The sequence below is a fragment of the Arvicola amphibius genome, chromosome 1, assembly GCF_903992535.2.
Source record: "Arvicola amphibius chromosome 1, mArvAmp1.2, whole genome shotgun sequence".
NCBI classification, from domain to species: Eukaryota; Metazoa; Chordata; class Mammalia; order Rodentia; family Cricetidae; genus Arvicola; species Arvicola amphibius.
Window position 1 is genome coordinate 114,135,068 of NC_052047.1, and position 25,559 is coordinate 114,160,626.

Here is a 25,559-nt window from a genome sequence, read left to right on the forward strand (position 1 = left end):
CTGCTAAGTTCCTGTTAGTCAGGCTTTTTCCTCGCAGGCAAGCCATTCAGAGCGTAGGCCTGGGGTTAAATCCAGACTTGATCGTTTACTGTTAAACGGTCTTGGGAGGAAGTTCTTGCCTTCGTCTCTGTTTTGTTTTATTTTGACCCCCCTCAAAATTGAGGACTGTGTTCATGACCTCCAAACCGAGTAGCAGAATATTTACAACTGAAATTGTCCTTTGACCCCTACCTTTAGCCCCTGGACACATTACTCACCCTAGGAGGTACTATGTGTGTGCATGCACGGATGCACATGTGTGTATAGGTGTGTATCCCCATGTGCTTTCAAAGGCCAGACAGTCTTACCCAATCACTTTTTGCCTCATTCCTTTAGTTCTCTCCCTGAACCTGGAGCTAGGCTTGCAATCAGCAGACTCCAGTGACCCTTATGTCTCTGCTCCCAGCTGTGCTGGGGTCACAGATGTGTGCATAGCTACACCCAGCCCTCCCCCTTTTTTAACACAGTTGCTAAGGATTTGAACTCAGATCCTCGTGTGCATAGCAAGTGCTGAGCCGTTTCTCCAGCCCTTGCTTAACTTTTCTGTGCCTCTGGAGACTGCCTCTAAGGCGGGTGTGACGCTGACATTTTCAAAGGGCAGTTACACAGATGTGATACCAGAAGTGGCTAAGGTGGCAGCCCGCAGGCAGAGAGTGCTGGCAGAACGCATGTGAGGTGTTTTAGGCCTCATCTCAGCTGAGGGCCAGGGCTGGTCATCAGGCTGTGAATAGCAGATCCCTGGGTGCTGGCCATTTCAGCGCTGCACAGCACCTCACCATAGCCTTAGCCCACATTGCACCCAAAGTGAAGCGAGGGCGGAAGCAGAGGCAGAAACAAGGACTGCAGACTGCTGAGCCATGGACTAGCCCCAGGTCCACTCAGTGATCCGTACACCGTCTCTGCTGGCTCCCAGCGTCCCCATTTACTTCTGGGTTAAGAGGAGATATAGTTGGAAGAAGTATTCAAGCAATGAGGATTGAGTTGGGGGAACTGACTCGGTGTTTGCAAATGTGAGAACTAAATTCAGATCTCCAAAACTCACCTAAGTGCTGGCTAGATGTGGTAGCCCATCTGTAAGCTGGGCTCAGACGCAGGGGTCTCCAGACCAGGAGCAAGATGGCTAGCTAGACAAGCCTGTATCTGTGAGCTCTGTGCTACCTGAATAAGATGGGAAATGATTGAGGAAGACTCCAGCTTTTAGCTTCAGGCACACACACACACACACACACACACACACACACACACATACACACACACACACGCACACACGTGCACACATATGTGCCTATACCTATACATATGGACACACACATACACCCATGCACACCACACAAACACATTCAAAAAAAAAAGAGAGAGAGAGATGACTCAGTGGGTAAGAGCATTGGCTGCTCTGGCAGTGAATCTGGGTTCAGTTCCCAGCACCCACATAGTGGGCCACAGCTGTCTGTAACTCCAGTTCCAAAAGATCCAACACCTTCTGGCTTTCCCAGGCACTTGCAGACAAAATACTCATATACAGAAACATAAACAAAAAACTAAAAGAACCATGCTTTCAAGGTCCCTCAGAAGTGCAGCAAGAGTTTTATGTGAGTCCCCTCCCAACCCTTCCTAGCGTTCATGTCCTGGCTGGGTACACTGGCTATTGTCCCCATCCCTGCTCCTTGATAAATAGTCTGTTTTTTCCATGCAGTGTTTGTCTCATGTTTGAGAATGTGCAGGCCTGAACTCTGCCAATCTTATCTTTACAGTGGATTTCCTGCTGGTGGTGGATCTGCCCGCTCCCCAGTGAGCAATAATTCACATCACCCAAGTGCAGAGATAATACTGACGTTCATGATGTAGGTGGCCTTGGCAGACCCCCGGCTCCTTCTGTCTGGGTGGGAATCTGCAAACATTAACCCTGGCTGGCGTGCACCCAACATCCCTCTCATGGTCAGTAAGCCAGGACTGAGTTGGCGGGGAGTGGGTGGGGAGTTCATTCATCCATCAGCTATGTGTTGGACCTCCTGTGTGTACCAGGCAGTGGATGAGCTCCAAGCACATAGATAACACAGAGGATGGGGCAGTTCTTGAGGCCCAGCCAATGATAACATGAGGGTTTGTTCTGGGGCAACAATGAGGACTGAGCCAGCCGGAGCATAGGAGGAGTGTGCAATCTAATCTAGGAACTCGAGGGAGGCCTTTAGGCTGTGTGTGTGTGTGTGTGTGTGTGTGTGTGTGTGTATGGAGGCCAGAGGACAGCCTTGAGAGTCGCTCTTCGGGAGATATTGCCTTGTCTTTTAAGATAGGGTCTCTCATTGGCCTGCAACTCACCATTTTAACTAGACTGATTAGTCAGTGAACCCAAGATCTACCTGTCTCTACCTCTGTACCTCCCCACAGCTGTGTGCCACCAAACATAGTTCTCTCTCTCTCTCTCTTTCTCTCTCTCTCTCTCTCTCTCTCCCCCCCCCCCCCCCCACACACACACACACACGGGTCTAAGAACTAAAAATAAGTTCTTATGCTTGTGCAGTGAGCAATCACTGACTGAGGCTGAGTTTTAACCAAAAGCTCTATGTACTGAACATCAGTCCTAAACAGCAATTGCTGGGTCTGTGGGAAGAGGAGGGTCCTTTGCCGCTGTGTTCAGTCCGTTGGGCTACACCTAACATCCAGAGCATCTCCTGACCATGGCATCCCAGAAAGCTGGTGCTGCTCCTCTGCCCATACATGTAACTGCATAGTATTTGACCCCTTGCCAGGATACCAAGTCCCCATTCTGATCATAACTAGCTCATTCCAAGGGAACTGTCCTGTTCCCATCACCTCAGCCAACAGGCCTTTGTGCTAGCAGAGATTTTCTCCCTTGATGTAGCTAAGCCCATTGGCATTTGCTTTGATTAAAATTATGGTATGACTGGCATCTCTGAGATTTCAGGCTCAAAATATGTAACACAGCCTAGAATGATAGGAAAGCCAAGCATTTGCTGACAGTAACCCATGTGCTGCCAAGAAGACTGGACTTGAGTCCCGGCTAATGTTTGCATGCTCTAGGTACAACAGTCCCTGGCTGGAGAAGAGGTTTCCTGCCTTGTCTGGGTACCAGAGATGGGTCAGGCATGAAGGCTTCTCTCCTCTTCTGCCCTTCTTCACCTACATCCTCCAGCTGGCCCAGCGCTGGCCATGGAGTGACCGAGCTCACCAACAGGAAAAATGCAATAATTGTGAAGACGTGATGGGGCCAGACTTCGCCCAAAGCAAACCTCACAAGCCTGGGGTTTGGAACAGGTTCTGAAATGACCGTCATTGTCTGGCTATGTGGAGCAAGAAGTTGCATGGAGGGTGAGATAACATGCAGGATCTGGGCTAAGGAAGCTGGTTTTCTCCAGGCACCTCTGTCCAGAGAGGAAGCCAGGGCCCCACCCCCACGCACTCCCCAAAGTCTCTGGGGGTGAGTCAAATCTCAGCAGTGACTTCATTTCCTCTAATTGGGACGCTACAGACTCTCTGGAAGCTTCCAGCCAGTAAACTACACTGATTGCAGTGTGGGAGCCTCTGATATACTTGATCGTACTTTCCCTCCGGGACCCTGGTGGCCTAAGGGAGTGACAGCCAGGGGTTGGAGTATTTGCTCAGGAAGAGGGATGTGTTTTTAAGATAACATTTAATCCCAAGTAGAGGAAAGTTTCCAGATGTCTCTGCAACGTCCATCAGTGAGTGAGAAATGGGTGAAGGTCCTGCTTGTTGACTTGCTGAACAGCTCCAGCTATTCACATATACCCCACCCACCCACCTTGCACACACCCTCACCTGTGACCTCCTTCCACTGCTGGGCTACTTCCATGCGTTCAGGTCTTATGCAACACTATAGAAAATTAGATGTGACTATCTACATCACCATATGTCCCCCTTTCCCCTCTTCTGTCCTAACAGACTGTGTCCTCTCTGAAGAAGGACTTTGGTCTTCTTCAACATGCAGTGACTTGGTATATGGACCTTATACAAAGTCCTGTTTGTCTTTCTTTACTCCCTGTGACCTTCAGCATCCGGACATAGACCACTCCCTCTGTTATCCCCTTCCTCCCGTCTTCCTGAGTGGGCTCCATCAGCTGAGATGGTTGGTTTTCTTTTTCTTTCCATCAGCCCAGAAGCAGGACTGCACCGTGGTCTTGGGAGCAAGACCACCTGGGTTTAGATCCTGGCTCCGTGGCTTTCAATCTGACACCGTGGACCAGTTGGTGACCTTGCAGCTTTGTGCCCTGCTTTCCCCGTATGGGAAGTGGTCAGAATGAAAGCTCTCTTCTTCTATGAGCAATAACAGTTCCTGAGCTTGAGAAGCCAAGCACGTGAGACGTGAGCTACAGTGACGCGGGTGATAACACGGGAAGCCCCTCCTCTAAAGTCCCTTGCATTCTACCAGGCTTTTCCCTGTCTGAGCATGAAATAGCGTGAACCATATGACATTCTGGCTCCTTATTTCAAAGTCCAAATTTACACCATGGCCTGAGTGTCTCTAGAAACAGACACTAGTTTTCAGTAATAAGACCCCAACTTCAGGGCTGGAGAGGTGGTTCAGTGATGAGTACTGGCTGCTCTTTTGAAGGATCCAGGTTCAATTCCCAGCATCCACATGGTGCCTTGCATAGCACCTGTAACTCCAGTTACAAGCTCTTGGTCCCCTCAGTGTTATAGCAAGCTCTTAGGTGGGGTGTGACTAGTAGCTTGGGGGGTCCAGTGAATGGGTTTGGGTTTTAGGGGAGCCTAGCCACAGGAAACTCCCTGCTGGCTGGCTAGAAAAGCCAAGGGAGTTGGGGGAGGGTTTTTGTCCCATTGGGGAGGACCTAGAGAGTGGGGTGTCCTGCCACGTGTCTGTTCGTTCACCTCTTAAGTCCCCTCATTATTGGAGCAAGCTGTGTTTCAGAGTTCCACCGAGGTTGCAGGAGGATAGGCCCACATATATCTTGCTTATCCATCAATTCATAGGCTCATGAGTGTTTGCAATTTGGGGCTGATGTGAATAATCCTTCCCTTGGTGTTCATGGAGATGATTTTGATGAATATGAACCTAGGAGTGGGCTGGCTGGCTAATATGGTACCCCTGTGTTTAGCTGATAAAGAAATTGCTATACCAGACTGCTTGAAATCATTTGCACTAATAAGGTGTGAGATTTGACTGTTTCCAGCTCTTGGTTCATGTGCCCCCATCAAATTATCAGTGACAAGGGAGTGGCCATTTACCATGGCTTATTTTTTGCATTTCTCTAATGGGTGATAGTTTTGGGATCTGTTTATATCTTTACTGGGAAAAAATGCTATCTAAATTCTTCCTCTGGGGTTCACTTGGATATTTTATTTTTCATTTCAAGCTGTCAAATTTTATGAGTGTTAGATACAAGTTCACTAACAGAACTTCTCAGTTATGTGGTTTGCAAGTATTTTCGCCCATCAGTGGGGCTGTCTTTCCCTTTTGCCCTTTCCTTGCCAGATTGGGGAAGGAGGCAGGGGAAGACAGGCTAGCCTGGGCTCACAGGCATATGCCACCATGACTTTCTCCTTTTTACCTCCTTGGCAATACAATCTTTTGAAACATCAGTTTTATGTTAAGATTTATTTTTATTTGTGTGTGGCAGGGGTGGGAACATTTGTGTGCCGGTGCATGATGGGCCAGAAGAGGGTGTCAGATCCTCTGAGCTGGAATTACAGGTGGTTGTGTGTCACCCAAGATGGGTGCTGAGAATGGAACTCAGGGCTTCTAGAAGAACAGAGAATGCTCTTAGCCACTGATCCATTTCTCCAGCCCCAGCACCGAAGTTTTTAATCTTGCCGAAGTCCAGATTGTCAGCAGATTCTCTTGTTATTTGGCTCTTCGTCCTAAGGAACTATTGGCTGCCTTCAGTCACAATGATGATGTTCCACACATTTCCATGACACAGAAGTACTTCCTTCTTTTACTGAGTACTTAGTGTTGCTGGGTTGTGTAACCCAGGGCCTCGCATGTGCCAGGCTGGCACTCTACAGTTGAACCACTACCCCAGCCCAGTACACTTCCCAAAGGTGGTCCCATTGACACAGCCCTCTGCAGAAAAGCAGCACTTCACAGACCCAGCTCACAGGAAAGGAAACTGAGATGTGGGAACCAGGCCCGGGGTCAGATCCGGTCCGGCCTCACTCAGAACCTCCTTTCCTCCCAGGGCTTGGACAGTGTCCAGTCTGTGATGGACCCACAGGGAAGGCCCACCAGGTAGGTGACTAACAGACCCTAGCAGATGCCCAGCGTACTGTGGCTGGTGAGGGGGCACCTCGGTGACAGACCGCCTGAACACTCAAGGTTGCTAAGTGTCCCCTTTCTCCCCACAGTGTCTCATTGTCGGAGGAGGACCATGTGGCTTGCGCACTGCCATTGAACTTGCCTACCTGGGAGCCAAAGTGGTTGTAGTGGAGAAGAGAGACACCTTTTCCCGGAACAACGTCCTGCACCTCTGGCCCTTCACCATCCACGACCTGCGGGGCCTAGGAGCCAAGAAGTTCTATGGGAAATTCTGTGCCGGCTCCATCGACCACATCAGTGAGTAGGGCTGGGGTGGGGTACTTCATGAAGGTCCAGGTCTCACTGTGGGTGGACCCATCTTGGGGTGGGGTACTTCAGTGAGTCCAAGCCTCACTGTGGGTAGACCTACCTTGCCACATCAAGGAGCCCCCGCTGGCCCTTTGAGGACCATACATCCAGCTGAAGGACTATGCTTAGTTACTTTGTTTTGCCTGTGATCAGATGCTTCACAGGAATCAGTTTGAAGGGAGGTTTTATTTGGGCTCACGGTGTGAAGGGACACAGACCTCTCATGGCAGGGAGGTGAAAAAGGCAAGCAGCTTCATGGCTGCTAGCTCACATCTGGGCAGATGCGGAAGTGAAGAGAGGCCTAGCAGAGGGACTGGGATATAAATTTCAAATCCCCTTCCTCCGCCAGTGGCCCACTTCTTCCTGCTAGGCCACATCTCCTAAAGGTCCTAAAGTCCCCTAAAACAGTCCCACTGGATGGGGGTCAAATGTCAAAATACATGAGCCAGGGGTGACATTTCACATTCAGACCATGACAGTGTGCTTTGTGGCTTATTCTGGGCTCTGTGCTGTGTCCCATCGGTCACAGACTGTGGCACATACTGCTTGCCAAAATACCTGTCTCCGGGGCCCAAGTGCTTGACACATAATAGATGAACAATAAACATCTGCCGGGTGGAAGAATGAAATACAGAGCCCAGGGGTAAGCAGCGGAGTCTGTATGCTCCGGGAGTGCGCAGATTCTGTCAGTAATAAAATGTGCTCTAATAGAGTGAGTCACGTTCCCAGGAGGAATTTGAAAGAGAGAACTCACAAAGCCACTAACAGGGCCAGATGGTTGAGACCTTGTGCAGAAGCCTTTGGACATTGTGCTGCGAGTCCTGGGGAGGAGGGCAGGTGGCAGATGAGAGGAGTGACGTAATTGAATGTGTAATCTCTGACGGATTGCTAACCAGTGCTCCTTAGAGCTTTGACCACAGGGGACTGGGAAGGGAAGTTGAGGATGCAGACCAGATGCCGGGCAGTCTGAATGCCTGTGTGGAGCACGGCTCCTGTTCTGCTGTTGGTCACTTGTGGAATCTTGAGATAAGACCTAGGCAGACCTGCTTTGGGGAGGCAGTACCCCACCTCCTCGCAGCTTTGCAGGGAAGAGGTCTCTGGGCATCTTCAGATGACAGTGAAACGTGGAAATCAGGCCCGTCCCGTGAGAGTCAGGTGAATTCAATACAAAGATGTCTCTTTTATTCCTTACTTGGCTAAAATTCCTTACCTTCCTCAGGTCACAATTCTATCTCCTATAAAACAGGACTAATGTTGTCTCCTTGAATTGCTAAGCTTACGTGGGGTCAAGTTTGTAACTCCACAGCACCTCATCTGCTGTGTGGTGAACATTAAAGCCCTTTGGGTCTGGTGGCATAGGAGGGTGCTGTGTGTGGTCCTCAAACCTGAGAACCTTGTACTTCTCCATGGGGATGGGTGAGAGTGGAGCCCAAGGACCCATGTCCATATGAGACCAGCGCTGAGGGGAAAAGTGAGTGGGGTGTGGGTGGGACTGGAGAGAATTATCAGCTGCTAAGGGTGTAATTTATTCAGACGCAGAAGAATTTACCAGCAGCAACCCCAGAGTTTATTCCCACTTTGGGATGAGAAAATTCCAGGAGTCCAACGGAAAGAAATGTGTATTTGCCCAGAAAGCCACAGCATGAGCTGGCGGGATGCGCTGACCCACCCAGAGAAGGAGGTCTGTTGGTTAGACTGTGGAGTGAAGGCTTCAAGCAGTGTGGAGAGGATATGGCCTTGCCCAGGGCAGTTCTGGGAGAATGAAGGTGGGGACTTAGAGAGCACCTCCTGTGTCCCGGAAGCCAGGAACCTTGACACTGTGAGGTGGGGCCAAGCCTCCCCTGGAAGTACTGTCTCCTCAGCAGGTTGTGGCCTGGGTTCTCTAAACCCAGCTGGCTGGCTTCTGTTCAGCCCGCAGGCCGCCCCCAGCCACAGCTGCATCTTCATGTTCAGCTTTGCTCAGCTTCTCTTTACGTCCTGGGTTAGAACTCCTACTTCCCGGCACTGTTCTGCCAGCCCTAGGTTCTTAGCGGTGGTCTGTGCCCTGTGCCTGACACAGAGAGGCATTGAACAGCCCTTCACACGCTCAGCTTCCCTTCTTAGCATCCCCAGGACAGAGGCAGAGCGAGCCACGCCTTCCAACTCTGGTCTCTCTTGGATTTCTCACCCCCTTCTCCCTCCCCTCATCACCAGTCTTCCTGCGCCTCACCCTGGACCCCACCTTCTCTGGGGACCCCACTGTTGTTCCTTAGCTTAAAGGATTTGCTCTAGAAGAGGAATTGTGAACTGTCTATCCCCTCATACTCCTTCCCTTGCTTGTCCACCTCCTTCTGCCGCCACACTAAAGAGATTTTTACCCAGCCGCTTCCTGGCTCCCAGGTGCCCTGGCCTCATGTGGCCTTCATTGTTCTCAGTCCGTCCAGGAATTCTGATGCTCCCGATTGCTCCTCTCTTGCAGCCCCAGCCCAGGCCCCATCAGTCTGTCCGTTTCCTCCATTACAGAGCATGTGCCCTGTTCCTGTGACTTAGATGGCACCTGGCATGTTGTGGGTGCTCCACGAACATTAAATAAACTATACCCACTCAATGCAGAGAAGCCAACAGCAAGTTTACAATTTCTCATTGTACAGGAAAATAGTTGGAGGGATGCCCATTTGTGCCGAGCATTGGGGAATGAACAAGGTTGCACTCACTGAAGGCATTTAAAATGGCAAGAGTGGAGAGTATTGAGCCCAGCTGGTGGGAGAATTCCCTGCCTTGCCCATTACCATTGGAGAGGAGGGAGCTTTAGACCTCATCCAAGAGCCATTTGATCTCTGACTTTCCTTGTGGCTCCTTCCTGACTCTGTCTCCTCCTCTCTCCACTTTATGTCATCAAAGCCAGAGCCCAGCTCAGCAAAGGTGTAGGAAAGACAGAGCTTCCTAGTTAGGACAGCCTGGTATAGATAGAGTAGAACCTTCAGGTCAGACTGAACTGGATCCCGTCTGCTGTTTGTTTCTTTGTGGCCCTGAGCAGTCACCTGGCTTTAGCAAGTCTCAACATCTCCTCTATTAAATGAGAGTAAGAAGGATGCGTGGAAAGCCCCGCAGTGCCTAGTACAGACTCAGCAGATGCCGTGCTGAGTTCGGAGGCCACCAAGCCACACCTGCCCAGCACTTACACACAGATGGTGCCCAGGCATGGCTCCGAACAGTCATCTCTCCCTCCCTTCCCGACAGGTATTCGTCAACTTCAGCTCATCCTGTTCAAGGTGGCCCTGATGCTGGGAGTGGAAATCCATGTGAACGTGGAGTTCGTGAGGGTTCTAGAGCCTCCTGAAGACCAAGAAAATCAAAGTACAGTATAATTTTTCTCCTCTGCCTTGAAGGCAGATATTCCAAGCAGGAAGCTGTGCTAGTAGCGTTCAGAGGCTATCTCTGCAAGTTATTTTTGCTAGGAGCTGTTTGGCACACTTCCACTGACAAATACTTTACCTTTTTTGACCATTTCTGTGGCTTTGAGCTTATTCTTCAGCTCCCAGCAAGGGTGGATGTGATGGTGGAATTACTATTACGCCATGAAGCCTATAATTTGGTTACTCGGTCCCTAGGAAAATACAACTTTGACAAACAACATTCAGCTGGTGGCAGCCAACAAGACAGATCTGATAGTATAATAAAGTCACACAAGCTTCAGGATATGTGTGTCAGTTCACACGCAGATAGGAAAATGTGCCTGCTGCACCCTCAGAATATTTTAAAATACAGTAAAGAAACTGAGACTTCTAGAATGGTTGTCAAACAAAGGTTCTAGATATTTCTTGGAATACGTATGTCTTAGGACTTTGTTGCTGTGAACAGACACCAAGGGCACGGCAGCTCTTATAAAGGAAAACATTTTGTTGGGGCTTGTTTACATTCAGAGGTTCAGTCCATCATCATGGTGGGAAGCATGGCAGCATGCAGACAGACAGTGCTGGGGAGGTAGCTGAGAGTTCTACCTCTGGATCAGCAGACAGCAGGAAGAGAGAGCCACTGGGCCTGGCTTGAGCTTCCAAAACCTCAAAGCCCACTCCAGTAACACACTTCCTCCAACAAGGCCACACTAATCCCTATGGGCCTATGGGGTCCATTTTTCATTCAAACCACCACAATGTATATATTATCCCTGAGATAGTCTTATGTAGCCCAAACTGGCCTCAAACTTGCTATGTTGCCAAGGATGACCCTTGACCTTCTTTCTGAATGCTAGAATTACTGGTATTACAGGTATGGCATCATGAACATGTGTATGTTTGATTTTATTGAGTTTTAACTTAGATCATAAAATGCCTCCATCTAGGTGGGTTCTTGGTAGTATTCTTTTTTGGTGGGGGTGGGGGGAGATTCAAGACAGGGTTTTAATGTAGCTTTGGAGTCTGTCCTGGAAATATTCTGATATTTTAGCTGAACATGGTGGTGGTGCATACCTGTAATCCCAGCACTGAGGCAAGATGGTTGTAGGATCAAGGCCAGCCTGGGCTATATTCTGAGAACCTACCTTAAAAAAAAAAAACCTAGAAGAAAGGGAAATCAAATTCTGATCTCTTTCACACACCATTGTCATGGAGTTTGTCCAAGGCTCCCTATCTTGCTGTCATAATTGCCTCCTATCCTGGTAATGCTAAGTTTTGAAGTAGTGTGTATAGGAGACTTTGCTGTTTCCCAGGGAGGGTACACCCCTGGCTTCTCCTGACCTTAGCCCAGAATATTTGACAACTTGCAGAGGATTTCATTGCCTTTTTAACAACACACAGTCATTCCCAAATGACTCAGAGACTGGGTGCTCCTGTTGGAACATCTCTGCTGGATAGTCGACCCTCATTCCAAGGACCCAGCCAGGCTTGTCCTGAGAATGTGCTTCTACAAGCAGCAAACCATTGGAGTCAGAAGCAGAAATGCAAAGTGGCTCCCTGGCATCTCCCACATCCCCTGGGATCTGCTTGACAATGAGGAGCCATTGGATACGGGACAAATAAGGGGAATCTTTGAGATATAGACAGGGACAAGGGAGACTGGCTTGGGGTCTGCTAAAGGTTAGCATCCTCGCGAAGTTCAGTCAGCCCAGGTGTGGAGTTGGGAGTTCCTCTTCGCCTTGTGCAGGATAACCAGAGAGAAGCTGGATATGGACTGTCCAGGTGTGCCCCATCTGCAGCCTGGGAACCACATGCTATCGGATAGCTATGCATATGGCCAAATATGAAATAGTGAACTTATTAAAGTATTATGAGAGGTCTTTGCCATAAAAAGCCTCGATTGCGCAGATTCTCAACCATGAGCTTTGTAGACAACAGCGCTGTGTCACAGTGTCAAAAGCTGGATATGCCTGATGCCTTTCTTGGGGAGGCTTCAGTGGGTCCTTATCCACTTCTCATGGCCAGCAGGGAGGGGTAGCATCTCTCAGCCTGCCTCTGCCACTCATCTAATAGTCTCTCTGCTCTGGTAGAAGTCGGCTGGCGGGCAGAATTCCTCCCTGCAGACCACGCCCTGTCTGACTTTGAGTTTGACGTCATCGTTGGTGCCGACGGCAATAGGAACACACTGGAAGGTGAGGACTCTTCTTTTGGGGCTGAGAGGTGATGAGGGGAACCGGAGAAGGATGCTCAAGATGGCAGATGCTTCGGCTAAGAATAGAGACAGACAGACTGTTCTGTCCTGCCTGAGTCTGAGCGTGTGAGGATGGCTATTCCACTTTCCCTCACTGGACCTAAGCATCCCCAAATGAGAATCTGGGTAGCAGAACCCTCCCAGAGCGTGGGGCAAGAGGTAGGGGAGGGATTTTCTGTAAAAATGCTTCTTAAAGGGGGATACTGTGGGAAAAGTCAACATAAACTCACTAAGCACCCGCTGCTGTGTTAGCCAAGATGCATTCTCCTCTCGCTCTGTCTAAGGCAAACATCTCAAGATGTCAATGGCATCCGTTCATGTTCAAGTACTCTACCAATCAACAGAAGGGCCTCTTTCTTCGTAGCTCTTAAGCATACCCACTGCTGGGCAGCCAGACAAACTCTCAGACTCCAAAGCCACACTTCTCTGAGTCCAGCAACAGGCTTCATGTACTCATTTGTACGGAAAGGGTTGTCTGATACCATGGGTGGAAGACATCATGGTGTCAGTGGCATCTCTTAGAGTAGGGATAGTTGCTATTTCTGAGTCTGTCCCTGTCAAAGGTCACAAGATAAAGATGCATGACTGGGCAAACTCATTCTCTGAGGACAGGATGCACATACTGAAATAGGTCTGATCTCAAAAAAGTCTGCATAGGTGGTCCTTCGCTCAGACCTCTCCTGTCTGCCCTGCCCCACAGTCTGCCCTGCCTTCACTCCCATGCCCACCCTCTCACAACAATGTCCTACAAGACACCTCGAAGCTGCCAGTGTGAATACGTATTTGATTTGTGGGATTGCTCTGGTGGTCTGGGAAAAATACAGGTCAGAATACTTGAGAGCCTGCAATAGGTTAAACCCTTCCACACATCAATCACTAAGCAAGAAAATACCACCACGGACATACCCTCAGGCCAGTCTGATAGGGGCTGTTCATCATTTTAAATTCCTTCTTCCCAGGTATGTCTAGGCTTATGTCAAGACATAAACCAGCCAGCATACATCGAAACACCAGCTGCTGGGAACTATTGTGCTGGTTTCTTTTGCTAGGCATTGGTGCTACTTTCAGAAGCACAACCCCATCCCTGCCTTCATCTTTACGGAGCTTCTTCCTCAGTGTGTTTATGGGTCCAACTTTACCTATGAATAAAGACATCAGCTGTATTACAGTAGATGGCCCATTATACTCCAGTTGACTTCATATTAACTAAGCCCAACATACAGAGACACCAAGGGTTAGGATTTCACCATCCATATGTGGAAGGAAGATGACAATGCAATACGACCCATAACAACAAATTTATAAAGAAAATGTTTTAGCATCCCTCTCCTATGGGAGTTTAGTCTAATCCTATTTTTCAAAAGGTTTTCTCTTCCATTTAAAATGCTAACAAAATCATTTGACTCATGCAAGTCCTCAGTGCCAAAGCACCTTAAGAGTGTTCAGTGATATACTCAGAACATCTCCAGAGGGCTGAGGTCTGTGGTAGCCTGCTGCACAGATCATTTTGGCCACTGGCCTGTGGATATGTAAGCGCTGCATATTGTCCAACGATGTAGAAAAGAACAGAGTTCAAAATGCCTCTTGCTGGAACAAGTCTGGTGCCTCTGCCTGCTCCAGAACCGCTGTCCCCATTGTCTTTGGGGGCACAGAGTGTTCTCAGCAGTATTGTCTGAGTTCCCACCTGATCTAGAGGACTAACCCATCTATCCTGTCCCTTACGCAGGGTTCAGGAGGAAGGAGTTCCGGGGCAAGCTAGCCATCGCCATCACTGCCAACTTCATAAATAGAAACAGCACGGCTGAGGCCAAGGTGGAGGAGATCAGCGGCGTGGCCTTCATCTTCAACCAGAAGTTCTTTCAGGACCTCAAAGAAGAAACAGGTGAGACCTCCCCTCTCTAAACCAGACACTATTCACAGTATGTTTGTGTGTGTGTGTGTGTGTGTGTGTGTGTGTGTGTGTATGCATGTGTGAACCGATGTATTGTAGTCAGATGACAGTTTCTAGTGTCCTTCTTCAGATGCTGTCCCGTGTGTGTGTGTGTGTGTGTGTGTGTGTGTGTGTGTGTGTGTGTGTGTGTAGAAAAGATCCCACTGGCCTAACGCTTGACAAGTAGGCTAGGTTGCATGGCCAGTGAGCTCTAGGGGTCTGTCTCTGAGCAGCACTGGGGTTGCAACACCATACCTGCCCTCCCCCAACTCATGGATTCTGGCCAAATTCCATTTTTGCAGTATTTGCCCAACACATGTTTTTCTAACTAAGCCGTCTCCCTAGTCCCTCACCCAAGATTTCCAAGCTGTTCACAGGGCCCTCTGGCTTCCATGGGTTGTCTGGGAGCAAAGATTTCTCTCAGCCCACTAAATGTCTAGAGGCCCTTCAAGGAAAAGAGGGAATCTTGAAAGAATGTTCTGGATGTTGTATATGGAAATAGATTGTAGACTTTGCTAATACATGGTGGACATTTACTGAATGTCTGTTGTGTACTGGCACTCAGCATTGTAGAGTACAAAGTCAATGTTAGCCCCACCCCTCCTGAAGGGTCTCCCTATCCAAAGACGGTACCCACATAAAGCACTGTAACACAGGGTAGTTGGGAAGTCTGTGTAAGCTCAGCATGAAATGCTGGGACATGCTGAGGAGGGAACCTATAATCTGAGGGGAGAACCTGAAGACTCCCTGGTGCTTTGTGCAGCACATCAGCTGCCCCTCCTTATGAGACAGGACAAGGACCCTACACACAACTCACCCCACCCCCAGCATGCTCTGGCAGCAATTGTCACCTAACCATGGGACAGAAGATATTGATTCAATAGCTGAGTATACAGCCTGGGACAGATAAGCAACGCAATACTTATATTTTATGTGGCCAGATAGCTAGTAAATGAACGACAGATGCTCATGAGGGTAGTGGAGAAACAACAAGAAATTGGCTTTCTTTATAAGCTGACCAAAGCTGCACATTGTCCCTTGGAAAGGCAGCGCAATGATAATGTTATATTAAGGCCTCTATACTCACCAAGCGTGGTGGCACGTGCCTGTAATCCCAGCACTTGGAAGATAGAAGCAGGAAAACCAGATGTTCAAAGCTAGCACCAGCTACATAGTAATTTTGAGGCCAGCCTCAACTACAGGAGAGCCTGTCTATAAAAGGAGCGAAGGTGCCAGGCGTGCTCTCTGGTGCCCAGTCTGCCCTGGTCTGCTGACACTTTCCCTCACTGCCACCCACACGCTCATTTCCCGTGGCTCCAGTTCCAATCACTGTACCCATACCTTGTCTTCTCCTTGTCTCAGCACTTTTAAATAGTGCCACGTTTCTCGCTTTCCCATTCAACATCACATCTTAAATAGAATCCTGATGGTAGGTTTTGGGGACTGTGGCTTCTCTTGGCATCCAAGCCCGAGGACTGTGGATGACCGTGTGGTTTTGGTATCGCCTCTGAGATGGGACTGATTTTCTATGTTCAAGGGGCCAAAGGGAGAAAAAAATCAAAAAGGGGTATGTTTCATGATACGTTGAGATGATAGGACATTCAGATTTCAATGTCCTTTAGCAAGGACTGTGATTCCACAACATCATGGACATACATTCACACTGTTGTCTGTGGCTGGTTCCACTGTATTGATAACAGAGACCCTGTGACCCACAAAGATACATGTGTTCACTTAAGACTCAGGCCTCTGACCCCCTCCTTCCATGGGTTTCCTGTTAAGGTGCCACTTCCCTGGAATCATTTTCTCCAAAGTTCATTTTCTAGGAAGGGGCTGAGTTGCTGAGCCAGGCTCTGCCTCTTGCTGGTTACAACTCTATTTGCCACCTTATGTCCCTCGGAACCTCCCCAATTTATTATTACAAGTTTTAATGTTTCCTTTCCAGAGTATTATATCCTTTGAATGATTTAATACTTAATTTTCCAGCCCTTCCTTCCCCTTAGAAACAAAGAAAATAAATACCCAAACCGCCAAATAGGTATCATGGCAGGACTTGCTTTGTGCTTCTCCAAAGCTTTCACGAGCTTCCTTTAAACTTGGCTGTTGTCACACCGTAAGTCATTGTCTCACGACAGTGACAGCAATAAATTTCCTTTGATTCTCTTGGGGGCCTTCTGTGTGCATGGCTGCTTCCTATTTTACTGTAATAATAAGGGTGTTGCTATGGTTACCCAGCACACCTTGTGTGGATGCTTTGAGGTCACTGTGTGCCTTTCACTTCCTGTCACATAAACTAGCCAGAGGTCCTCATGTTCTAGTGACCACCAGAGCCACCCAGGGAACTTAACACTTACGGTGTTGGCCCTACCCGCAGTTTCCTATTCAGCAGTCCTGATGGTTTGACTTATGTTAAGTTCTCAGGTGAGCCAGTGGCTCTGACTGAGCCTCCCCTCATCCCTTTGAGAACCAGAGCCAGCGATCATCTCATAGCGTGATCTTCAGTGCAGAATCCTAATGTGTGAATGTGTTGTTATCTGTGGAGAAGACAAAAGATGAGGTCTAGGGCTGGGGAGATGACTCCACTGAGGATCTGAACTCAATTCCCAGGACCCACATAAAAATGTTGGCATGGTGGTATATGTTAATAATCCCAGTTCTAGGACGTGGAGACGGGAGCATCCCTGAGGCTCATGGCTGGCCCGTCTAGTCTAGTTGCTGAGCTTTGGGTCATTGATAGACCTTGTCTCAAGTAGGTAGGTATGTAAAAAATGATACCTGAGGTTGTCTTCTGGCCTACACACAGGAACATGCCCACACCCACATACCACAATGCAATCTAAGCCTCTAACCTCTGACCTGGGTTTTCTCATGCACGCTAGGCCATGATAGAAGATGCTCTGTGGGCACACAGTGGATGGGGCCTGATCCATACAGTCAGGTTCAAAGTTGGGTTTTGCATCTGTGGTCCTGTCTAGCACTTCCTATAACACTTTCTGCCTAGCTTTAACTTAAGAATATTGGACATCTGTGGTTGTTGTGAGCTGTTTGGTTGTTTTTATTTTTGAACATGCCTTTGTGCAATCAAAAAAGCTAGTTGCTTCTGGTCCACAGCCTGGTATGTCTTTACTATTCGTCTTATATGCATCTTCTGCACATACATAAGGAGACCTGGAATGAAGCAAGGCGTGGTTGGTAAACTTGGTCCGAATGCTTCTCCTTTCAGGGATTGATCTCGAGAACATTGTTTACTACAAGGACTGTACCCACTACTTTGTCATGACAGCCAAGAAGCAGAGCCTGCTGGACAAAGGCGTCATCATTAATGTATGTACTCTCAGATAGCGATTTCTCAACTGTTTTCCCCCAGGCCGTATGGGCTGGCAGCATCAGCAGATGTGAGAAGAGATTCTGCCCTGCTAGAACCCATGCGAGGGGGGAGGGGAAAGAAACTGCCGGGTACCTTCCTTGCCTTTGACATTGCGTGACTACCCATCCACACAGATATGTTTCAAACCTGTTGCGGTGAGAGACCTTTGCCCAGAATATGATCAGTTGAATCTTTTCCTTCCTCAAATGTCATTCTTCCTTTGGCCCTACTTCTTCTCCAAGAGGTCACACTCACTTGGAGATGGGGACTCCTTGTCCATGTGAAACGTAGAGATGACGTCACTTTGGAGCCTGACACTGTGTCCCTTTGCCATGAGGGAACACTCACTGTTTGCACCTTCAGAGATGAGCAGAGACCTGGTTCTCCCATGAGCTAACTCAGGATGGTGGCCAAGATTTTGATTTTTTTTCGGAATCTCAGTCTTTTGTCTATAAAGTGGAATAACGCCTGTAAATCCTCTGAAGAGTTCTTGAGATGTGACTGTATATGAGCAGGGGATGCATGAGGAATGTACACACATATATGTATACATGTATGCACACACATCATGCTTGCCTCAGTGTCTGGTAGGCAGTGGTTTTCAGGGTTCTTCACCCTGCCCCCAGCCTTGCTTGGACACTTGCTCTGTCATATTGGCTGTTTGGTTTTTCTCCATAGATTTGCTTCATGTTTACTTATTTTTGCTCTGAGACAATGTTTTGCTGTGTAGCCCAGGCTGTCCTCAAACTCTCCATCCTCTTGCCTCGGTCTCCCAAGAGCTGGGATTGCAGGCATACACACCAGACCCAGCACGCATCATGGAGTATAAGAGAGAACACGGTGTGGCTGGAGAGATGACCTAGAGGTTAAGAACACTTGCTGCTCCTCCAGAGGACCCGCGTTTGGTAACTCTCACCCACATCCGGAGGCTCCAGCCGACTCCAGTGCCCTCTTCTGGTCTCTGCAGGCACTGCATGCATGTGGCATATTCTTACATAGACACACGCATATGGATGGATAAAGATGAGAGAGAGGAGGTGGGGAGGATGAGGGCTTTGGTCAGACCTCACCCTTCTAGAGCTCCTGTGCTCACTGCTTCAAGATAAGGATCCCACAGCCCAGGTCAGCTGCCTCCAGGTCCTGTGCTGGACTGGGACCACTCAGAGTACAGTGTGCCTATCTTCTCACCAGCTTGTACTGGCATCTGTCCTGGAAGCATTAGTAACCCAGGCCTCCTTTGGGCCTCCTCCACCTTGGCTGGGCCTCTGCTGAGAGCATGGGTTGTGGGCAGAGTCTGTGGGTAGGACAGGAGAAGCTAGTCTCTCTCTCTCTCTCTCTCTCTCTCTCTCTCTCTTTCTCTCTCTCTCTCTCTCTCTTTCACACACACACACACACACACACACACACACACACACACTAGCTGTTGTGAACACTGGGCTTTCAGATCTGCCAGCTCACTGCTGGCTGGTCAGTATGGCAATAGGATATCCTCTTTTTCCCTCAGATATACTGAGGTGGCTTCTTCAGTCTTCTCTTGGGTGAATGCTGAGTATGTTCTGTGAGGAAATATTAGAATTTCAGAAATAGAGTATTTGAAGTCACAGTTCCCCAAGAAACAGAAACAAGAAACAGAAGGTCGCTCTGGGTATAGAGGAGGTTGTATATTTTGGAACCTGTAGAGTGCCCATACTGGCACCTTGGATAAGTTCAGTTGGCATCTCATCATATGGCACCATTCATGACATTGTGAATTAGTAGGAGCAGGGAGTATCATCTATTCCTATGTGCCAGGCACTGCATGATGGATTCCATGTATACACTCTCTTTCCATCTTCATACTGTTCCAAGGAGGAGATCTTATAATTATGGCTTTGAAAGTGAAAACACAGAAAAAAAGTTGAACAGCATGCCCATATTCCAGCTGTGATAGAATCTCATGTACGCCAGGCTGGCCTTGAACTCATTTTGTAGCTGAGGATGTCCTTGAACTCCTGATCAGTGTGCCTCTGTCTCCCACACACTGAAATTACAGGCGTGCTCCACCACTCCCAGTTTAAAACAGCGCTGGAGACTAAACCCAGGTTGTTCATGCACATTAGGGAGGATGCTGCTGGTGGGAGCTTGCCCTTTCGCATCCTCCCTAGGAAAGGTGGCCTTTAAGCAGAGCAGACTTTGGAAATATCTAGCGCTCTGCATCTCTGGGATGAGTTTCCTCACTGTGCATGCAGTCATCTCCATCCCAGCAGAGAAGCAGGACAGTGCCCACTTTCATAGCCAAGCCAGAGTGTCCCCAGCATCACAGAAAAGTGGGCAACTGAGTTCGGAAAGAAATTCAGAGAGACGCATGGAACACACACACCCCCTTTTTTTTTCCTGATCTTGCTTGACCACTAACCGCAGCATATCTGGACCCCAGTAGCTTAACTCCATCCGTTATTAAATCACATTAACTGGCTTGTTCCTTTGCCTCTTAATTGTACTGAAAGTTATCGTCAGAACCAGCCATGTGCAATGTGTTCCCTGTTTGCCGGGAGGCTGTTATCAAGTCCGCTGTCCATTACGGTTCCCAGTGCCCTCTCTTAAATTCCTGCATGAGACAGATCTTTCAGCACTCGTGCCAGGAAAAACTCACCTCCCGTGAGGAACTGCCATGCTTTATTTTCTGATAAGGAAAGCCCATATCACATTTCCCCTTCACCTTGGATGCCAGAAAGCCCAACGCCAAACTGGGTGCTTAATCACAACCGTGCTAACTGCCATGGCTGGACCATGTGCTTATTTCTTTGGCTCTGGTGTTCTAGTTTTGATTCGTGCATCCTCACAGGTACACACACATGTGCGCGTGCACACACACATACACACACTTCCTGCAGATACACGTCCACATGTATGCATTTCTGGAGGTCAGAGCTTAACTTCAGGGGTGACTCCTCTGGAGTCATCGTCTTGTCTTTTGAGGTCTCTCACTGGTCCGGAGTTTACCGATTAGGCTAGGCAGACTAGCAAAGGACTCTTGAGGACCATTTCATTCTGCCTCCCCAGCACTGAGATTATAATCACACACTGTTCTGCTTGGATTTGTTGTTGGTGTTGTTGATTTTTCTCTACTCCCCTCCTTGCCTCTCCCCTCTCCCCTTCAGCCTTCCCCCAAAGTCCCCATGCTCCCAATTTACTCAGGAGACCTTGTCTTTTTCTACTTTCAGCTTCCTATGTAGATTAGATCTATGTAAGTCTCTCTTAGTGTCCTCATTGTTGTCTAAGTTCTCTGGGATTGTGGTTTGTAGGCTGAGTTTCTTTGCTTTATGTTTAAAAACCACCTATGAGTGAGTACATGTGATAATTGTCTTTATGTGTCTGGGTTACCTCACTCAAAATAATGTTTTCTAGCTCCATCCATTTTCCTGCAAAATTCAAGATGTTGGGTTTTTTTTCTGCTCTGTAGTACTCCATTGTGTAAATGTACCACATTTTCCTTATCCATTCTTCGGTCGAGGGACATTTAGGTTGTTTCCAGGTTCTGGCTATGACAAACAAAGCTGCTATAAACATAGTTGAACACGTGTCCTTGTGGCATAATTGAGCATCCTTTGGATATATACCCAAAAGTGGTATTACTGGGTCTTGAGGAAGGTTGTTTCCTAATTTTCTGAGAAATCGCCACACTGACATCCAAAGGGGCTGTACCAGCTTGCATTCCCACCAGCAATGCAGAAGTGTTCCCTTTTCCCCACAACCTCTCCAGCATAAGTTGTCATCAGTGTTTTTGATCTTGGCCATTTTGATCTAAGATGGAATCTTAGAGTTGTTTTGATTTTCTGCCTGGATTTTTATCTCGTTTCTGGAGATTGAAGTCAGGCCCTCATGTTTGCATGGCAAACACTTTAAAGACTGATTCATCTCCCAGCCCCTCTAGCCTCCTCATAAAGACCCATCCCCTGGTCTCGAGCCCTTTAAAGAGGAGGGAGGTCTTACGTATGTTCTGATCTCCCCAGGACTACATTGACACAGAGATGCTCCTGTGCACAGAGAATGTGAACCAGGAAAAACTGCTCTCCTATGCCCGTGAAGCCGCAGATTTTGCGACCAATTACCAGCTGCCGTCCTTAGACTTTGCCATAAATCACAACGGGCAGCCTGATGTGGCCATGTTCGACTTCACCTCCATGTATGCCTCAGAGAACGCAGCCCTGATGCGTGAGCGCCAGGCACACCAGCTGCTCGTGGCGCTTGTGGGTGACAGCTTGCTTGAGGTACTACCTGCCCTTTGAACCCTTCCTTCATGCTACAGGTTCAGATCTGCACATCTGTACTCAGGATCATAGCCTCTGCTGCCAACATCCAGGGAAGGGCAAGTTCTCAGACAAAGGGCAGACCTCTGCCAAGGCCACATGGCCTGGGAACCAGCCCTGTTGGCTGATTCTGAGATTTGTCAGGTTGCCTGTAGCAGAAGCCTTTTCTCCCATTTCCAGCTTCTGGGTTGCTTCTAGAATGAAAAACATAACTAACCAACCCTGGTCTAGAGCCCAGGACTGTCCTCACAACATATAGACCCTAAGCATGGCTGGGAACTGTTACCCACGTGGGTGGCCCTGTGTGGCCTTACCATGTAGAAATCCTCCAGAGTGTGAGGGAGGCTGTGAGGACAAGGGGTTTTCAAAGTACAGTGTAGACGTCACGGCCCTCCCTCTTGACCCTGTCAGTGCAAGGCCCCTTAGATAAATGACCATTTCAGGGTTAGCTTCCAATCTTAATATGAACACTGACAGTGTCTGCAAAGCTATCTAGGGCTGAGAGTCAGATTGCAAACCCTATCCTGGGTGCACCATGGAGCAAACTGTTTACCCTCGACTTGACCAGATTAGTTCTTGTTCACCCTTATTGTGGCCTGTCATTTCTTCTTCATCATCTTCTTCTGGAACTCGCTATGTAGACCAGACTGGCCTCAAACTCAGAGATCCGCCTGTCTCTGCCCCCCCAAGTGCTGGGATTAAAGGCGTGCGCCACCACCGCCCGGTCCAGTGGCCTGTCACTTCTATCCCTGTCTCCCTCCCAACCTTCCCTTCCTCATTCTCCTGTGCTGAGTATTCTGGCAGGCTCCAGCACTTTTCAGCCACAAAACCTTTGCCCCTGACCTTCCCAAATGGACGGAGCAAATCCTATCCATGCTTTACAATGAGCATGAAGGTCACACTTCCATGAAGTGGTCCCTGGTTCCGTTCTCTCCCGGAGCTCCCAGGTAGCCTTGCTACATGTGGGGCTGTCATACCCTTCACATGTGTGCGACAACAACCCGTGATTCTGGGAAGCTGTGGGCAGCAGGATTCTGCCTTTGCTCTGGCTCAGAGATGGCAACCAGCAACCAGAGCGTGCCAGGTAGAATGGGAGAGGAGGCCGCGAGTCACCAGAGCCAATGAGAATTTTACCTGTGTTCTTTTTACAGCCGTTTTGGCCTATGGGCACAGGCTGTGCCCGGGGCTTCCTGGCAGCCTTTGACACGGCATGGATGGTGAAGAGCTGGGACCAGGGCACCTCTCCCCTGGAGGTGCTGGCTGAAAGGTGAGCCTCAAGCAGAACTCCTAAGTGGGGGGCGCTGGGTAGAAGACTCTGGTAGGAGTAGAGCTAAATTAGCTGTCCTGCGGCCTCTGCACTGAGCTTAATCTGCCATCCCACTTGGGGCCTGATGTGATCTCCGCATGGCCCCTCTCCGTCAGTGAGTTGCTCTGGTGTCCAGGACAGTAGAGATGCATCTGGACATAGGCTGGTCTGAAATCAGCCCTTTTCTCACCCACACAAGGCCCAAGAGGTTTATTTAAGGAAGTCTTCAAGGGCATTTCACAGTGTCCTTCCCTGGGTAAGGATTCTGGGACCTGCCAGGCCTCTTCTACAGCTGAAGTCCTGGCTTCTTCCCAGGCCCTTGCTGCTGGCCATGGGACCGCGAACAGATGGCTGACCGGGAGAGTTAGTGCTGATATGGGAGACAAGCTTTTGATGGCCTTGGGTGTGGACCGCCGTGACCACAAAAGCAGGCCACAGGAGATTGTGGCTGGGTCATAGCTTTAACTGAACCAGAGTCTACTGAGATGTTGGACCTGTATTCTGGCGTCCCACCCAGGAAAGGAGACCTCATCCCTACCACCTGGGTACTCTTTCCTCTCTCCCCGTTTGTCCCTCCCCCGCATTTTGCAGCTCTCGGGAGTATGTGAGATTATAGGAAAGAATTATACAAACACACCAGAGGCCATCTGTGAAACCTTGGAGGCTGGGGGAGAGGGGAGTATAGGAACAAGGGCCTGAGACAGTGAGAACAATCCCTGACTTCTGGGTTCTGACTCCCTGCAGAGAAAGTCTTTACCGGCTGTTACCTCAGACAACCCCAGAGAACATCAACAAAAATTTTGAACAATACACATTGGACCCAGCAACACGGTACCCAAACCTCAACTTGCACTGTGTCAGGCCTCACCAGGTAAGCCCATGCCCAAGCCTGTCTGAAGCCCCTGCAGTGAGCTGAGGGAAAGCAATGGTCTCATAAATTGTCACCGTCCTGAGACTAAGGCCACCAAAGCTTTTTAGCAAAAGGGTGGAGCCAGTTCTTTCCCCCACAAAGTGCAAAGGTGCTATAAAGGCCTAGAGGCCTCTTTATAGCCTTAGGAGGGGACTAGAACACATATGGTACTGTGCACTTTATAGCCTTAGGAGGGGACTAGAACACATATGGTACTGTGCACTTTATAGCCTTAGGAGGGGACTAGAACACATATGGTATTGTGCACATGTGTGTTTATATATTTTCATGTGGTAGTTTGTCACTGTGCAGATATGACTCTGCTTATACCCCCTCTCTCAAAAATAATCCACTTACCTAGATATTTCCCCTCTCCTTACCATGTGTAGGCTTGGACATCATTATCCTGGGGATTTTATGCAACCCAAACTCTATTAATTAATAGGATAGAGAATAGTATGGGTTCCCATTAGCCAATTACATATTCACTGTCAGTTTCTGCCTCATTTGGGAGAACTGTTGAGGCCTGCTGTCTGTGACTCAGTATCTAGATGCCTGCTGAAGTAATGCCAGCCGATACCTGAAGAAAACGTAGCGGGTAGGGAAGCTGGTATGGGGCATAGAGAGGCCTCCTGGGAACAGATGGGCAGATGTGTGGTCTTTTCTGCTCGTAGGTGAAGCATTTGTACATCACTAAAGAACTGGACCGCTTCTCTCCCGAGAGATGGGGCTCAGTGAGGAGATCTGTTAGCCTCTCCAGGCGGGGTGAGTTGCCCGTCTGGGACCCTGGGACAAGGTGTGCAAGGGATGAGGCTAGCTGCCTCTGCCCCATTACCTGTGTGACCATGGCAGGTGCCTCTCCCTTTGTCCTTCAGTTTCCTCATCTATAAGAACAGGGGTAAGATGGGGATTATCGGAATCGAGACATGCAGTTTACTTCCTGAGCACTCAGCCCAGGAAAATCCACTGTGGGGAGTTCCATGGGGCTAGGTTTTCTTTGCATCTTGTTTCTGGGAAGAGTATCCTGTCTCCCTAGCAGCTAGTCACCAGATTCCTGGGACTTTCCCCCTCCCCTCTCCTTATCTTCCTAATCTGATTCAGCGCTGGCACAGAGTGGTATTCAGAGCAGGGGAGTGATAGTCCAATGAGTAACTCCCCAACAGCCCTTCATCCAGGCCCCCTGCTCTCCTACTCAGAGACACTCCAGCCGCCACTGAGCCCGTCTCCCCCCTCCCATCCCTGCACACACCACATGCCCAGCTGCTGTAAAACACTGCTTACAATAGTAAAGTTTTATTGTTACCCAAGTACGGCAGGCTCTCCACAAGCCTTGCTGTCACTCCATCCTGTTTTCCTGGAATACCTCCGTCTGATGAATTCCTAGACACTCTTCAGTAGCCAGCTCACATGCACATCCACAGAGACTTTCTGTAGAGAGTGCTTCCTAGGCCAACTTGCAACAAACCTGGTCATGAGCACCTCTGCACGACAG

General features: G+C 48.9%; 1 protein-coding gene across 1 annotated transcript in view; it reads left to right on the forward strand.

Moving 5' to 3' along the window:
* Positions 1-25,559, forward strand: part of Mical2 (microtubule associated monooxygenase, calponin and LIM domain containing 2) — a 151,937-nt gene that overhangs the window by 31,006 nt on the left and 95,372 nt on the right. The window contains exons 2-10 of the mRNA XM_042056049.1: positions 6,382-6,589; positions 9,860-9,976; positions 12,105-12,206; positions 13,992-14,147; positions 17,419-17,519; positions 21,555-21,812; positions 23,003-23,118; positions 23,902-24,028; positions 24,742-24,832. Coding sequence (XP_041911983.1) covers positions 6,382-6,589; positions 9,860-9,976; positions 12,105-12,206; positions 13,992-14,147; positions 17,419-17,519; positions 21,555-21,812; positions 23,003-23,118; positions 23,902-24,028; positions 24,742-24,832 — 1,276 coding nt within the window. The remainder of the gene's footprint in view (positions 1-6,381; positions 6,590-9,859; positions 9,977-12,104; positions 12,207-13,991; positions 14,148-17,418; positions 17,520-21,554; positions 21,813-23,002; positions 23,119-23,901; positions 24,029-24,741; positions 24,833-25,559) is intronic.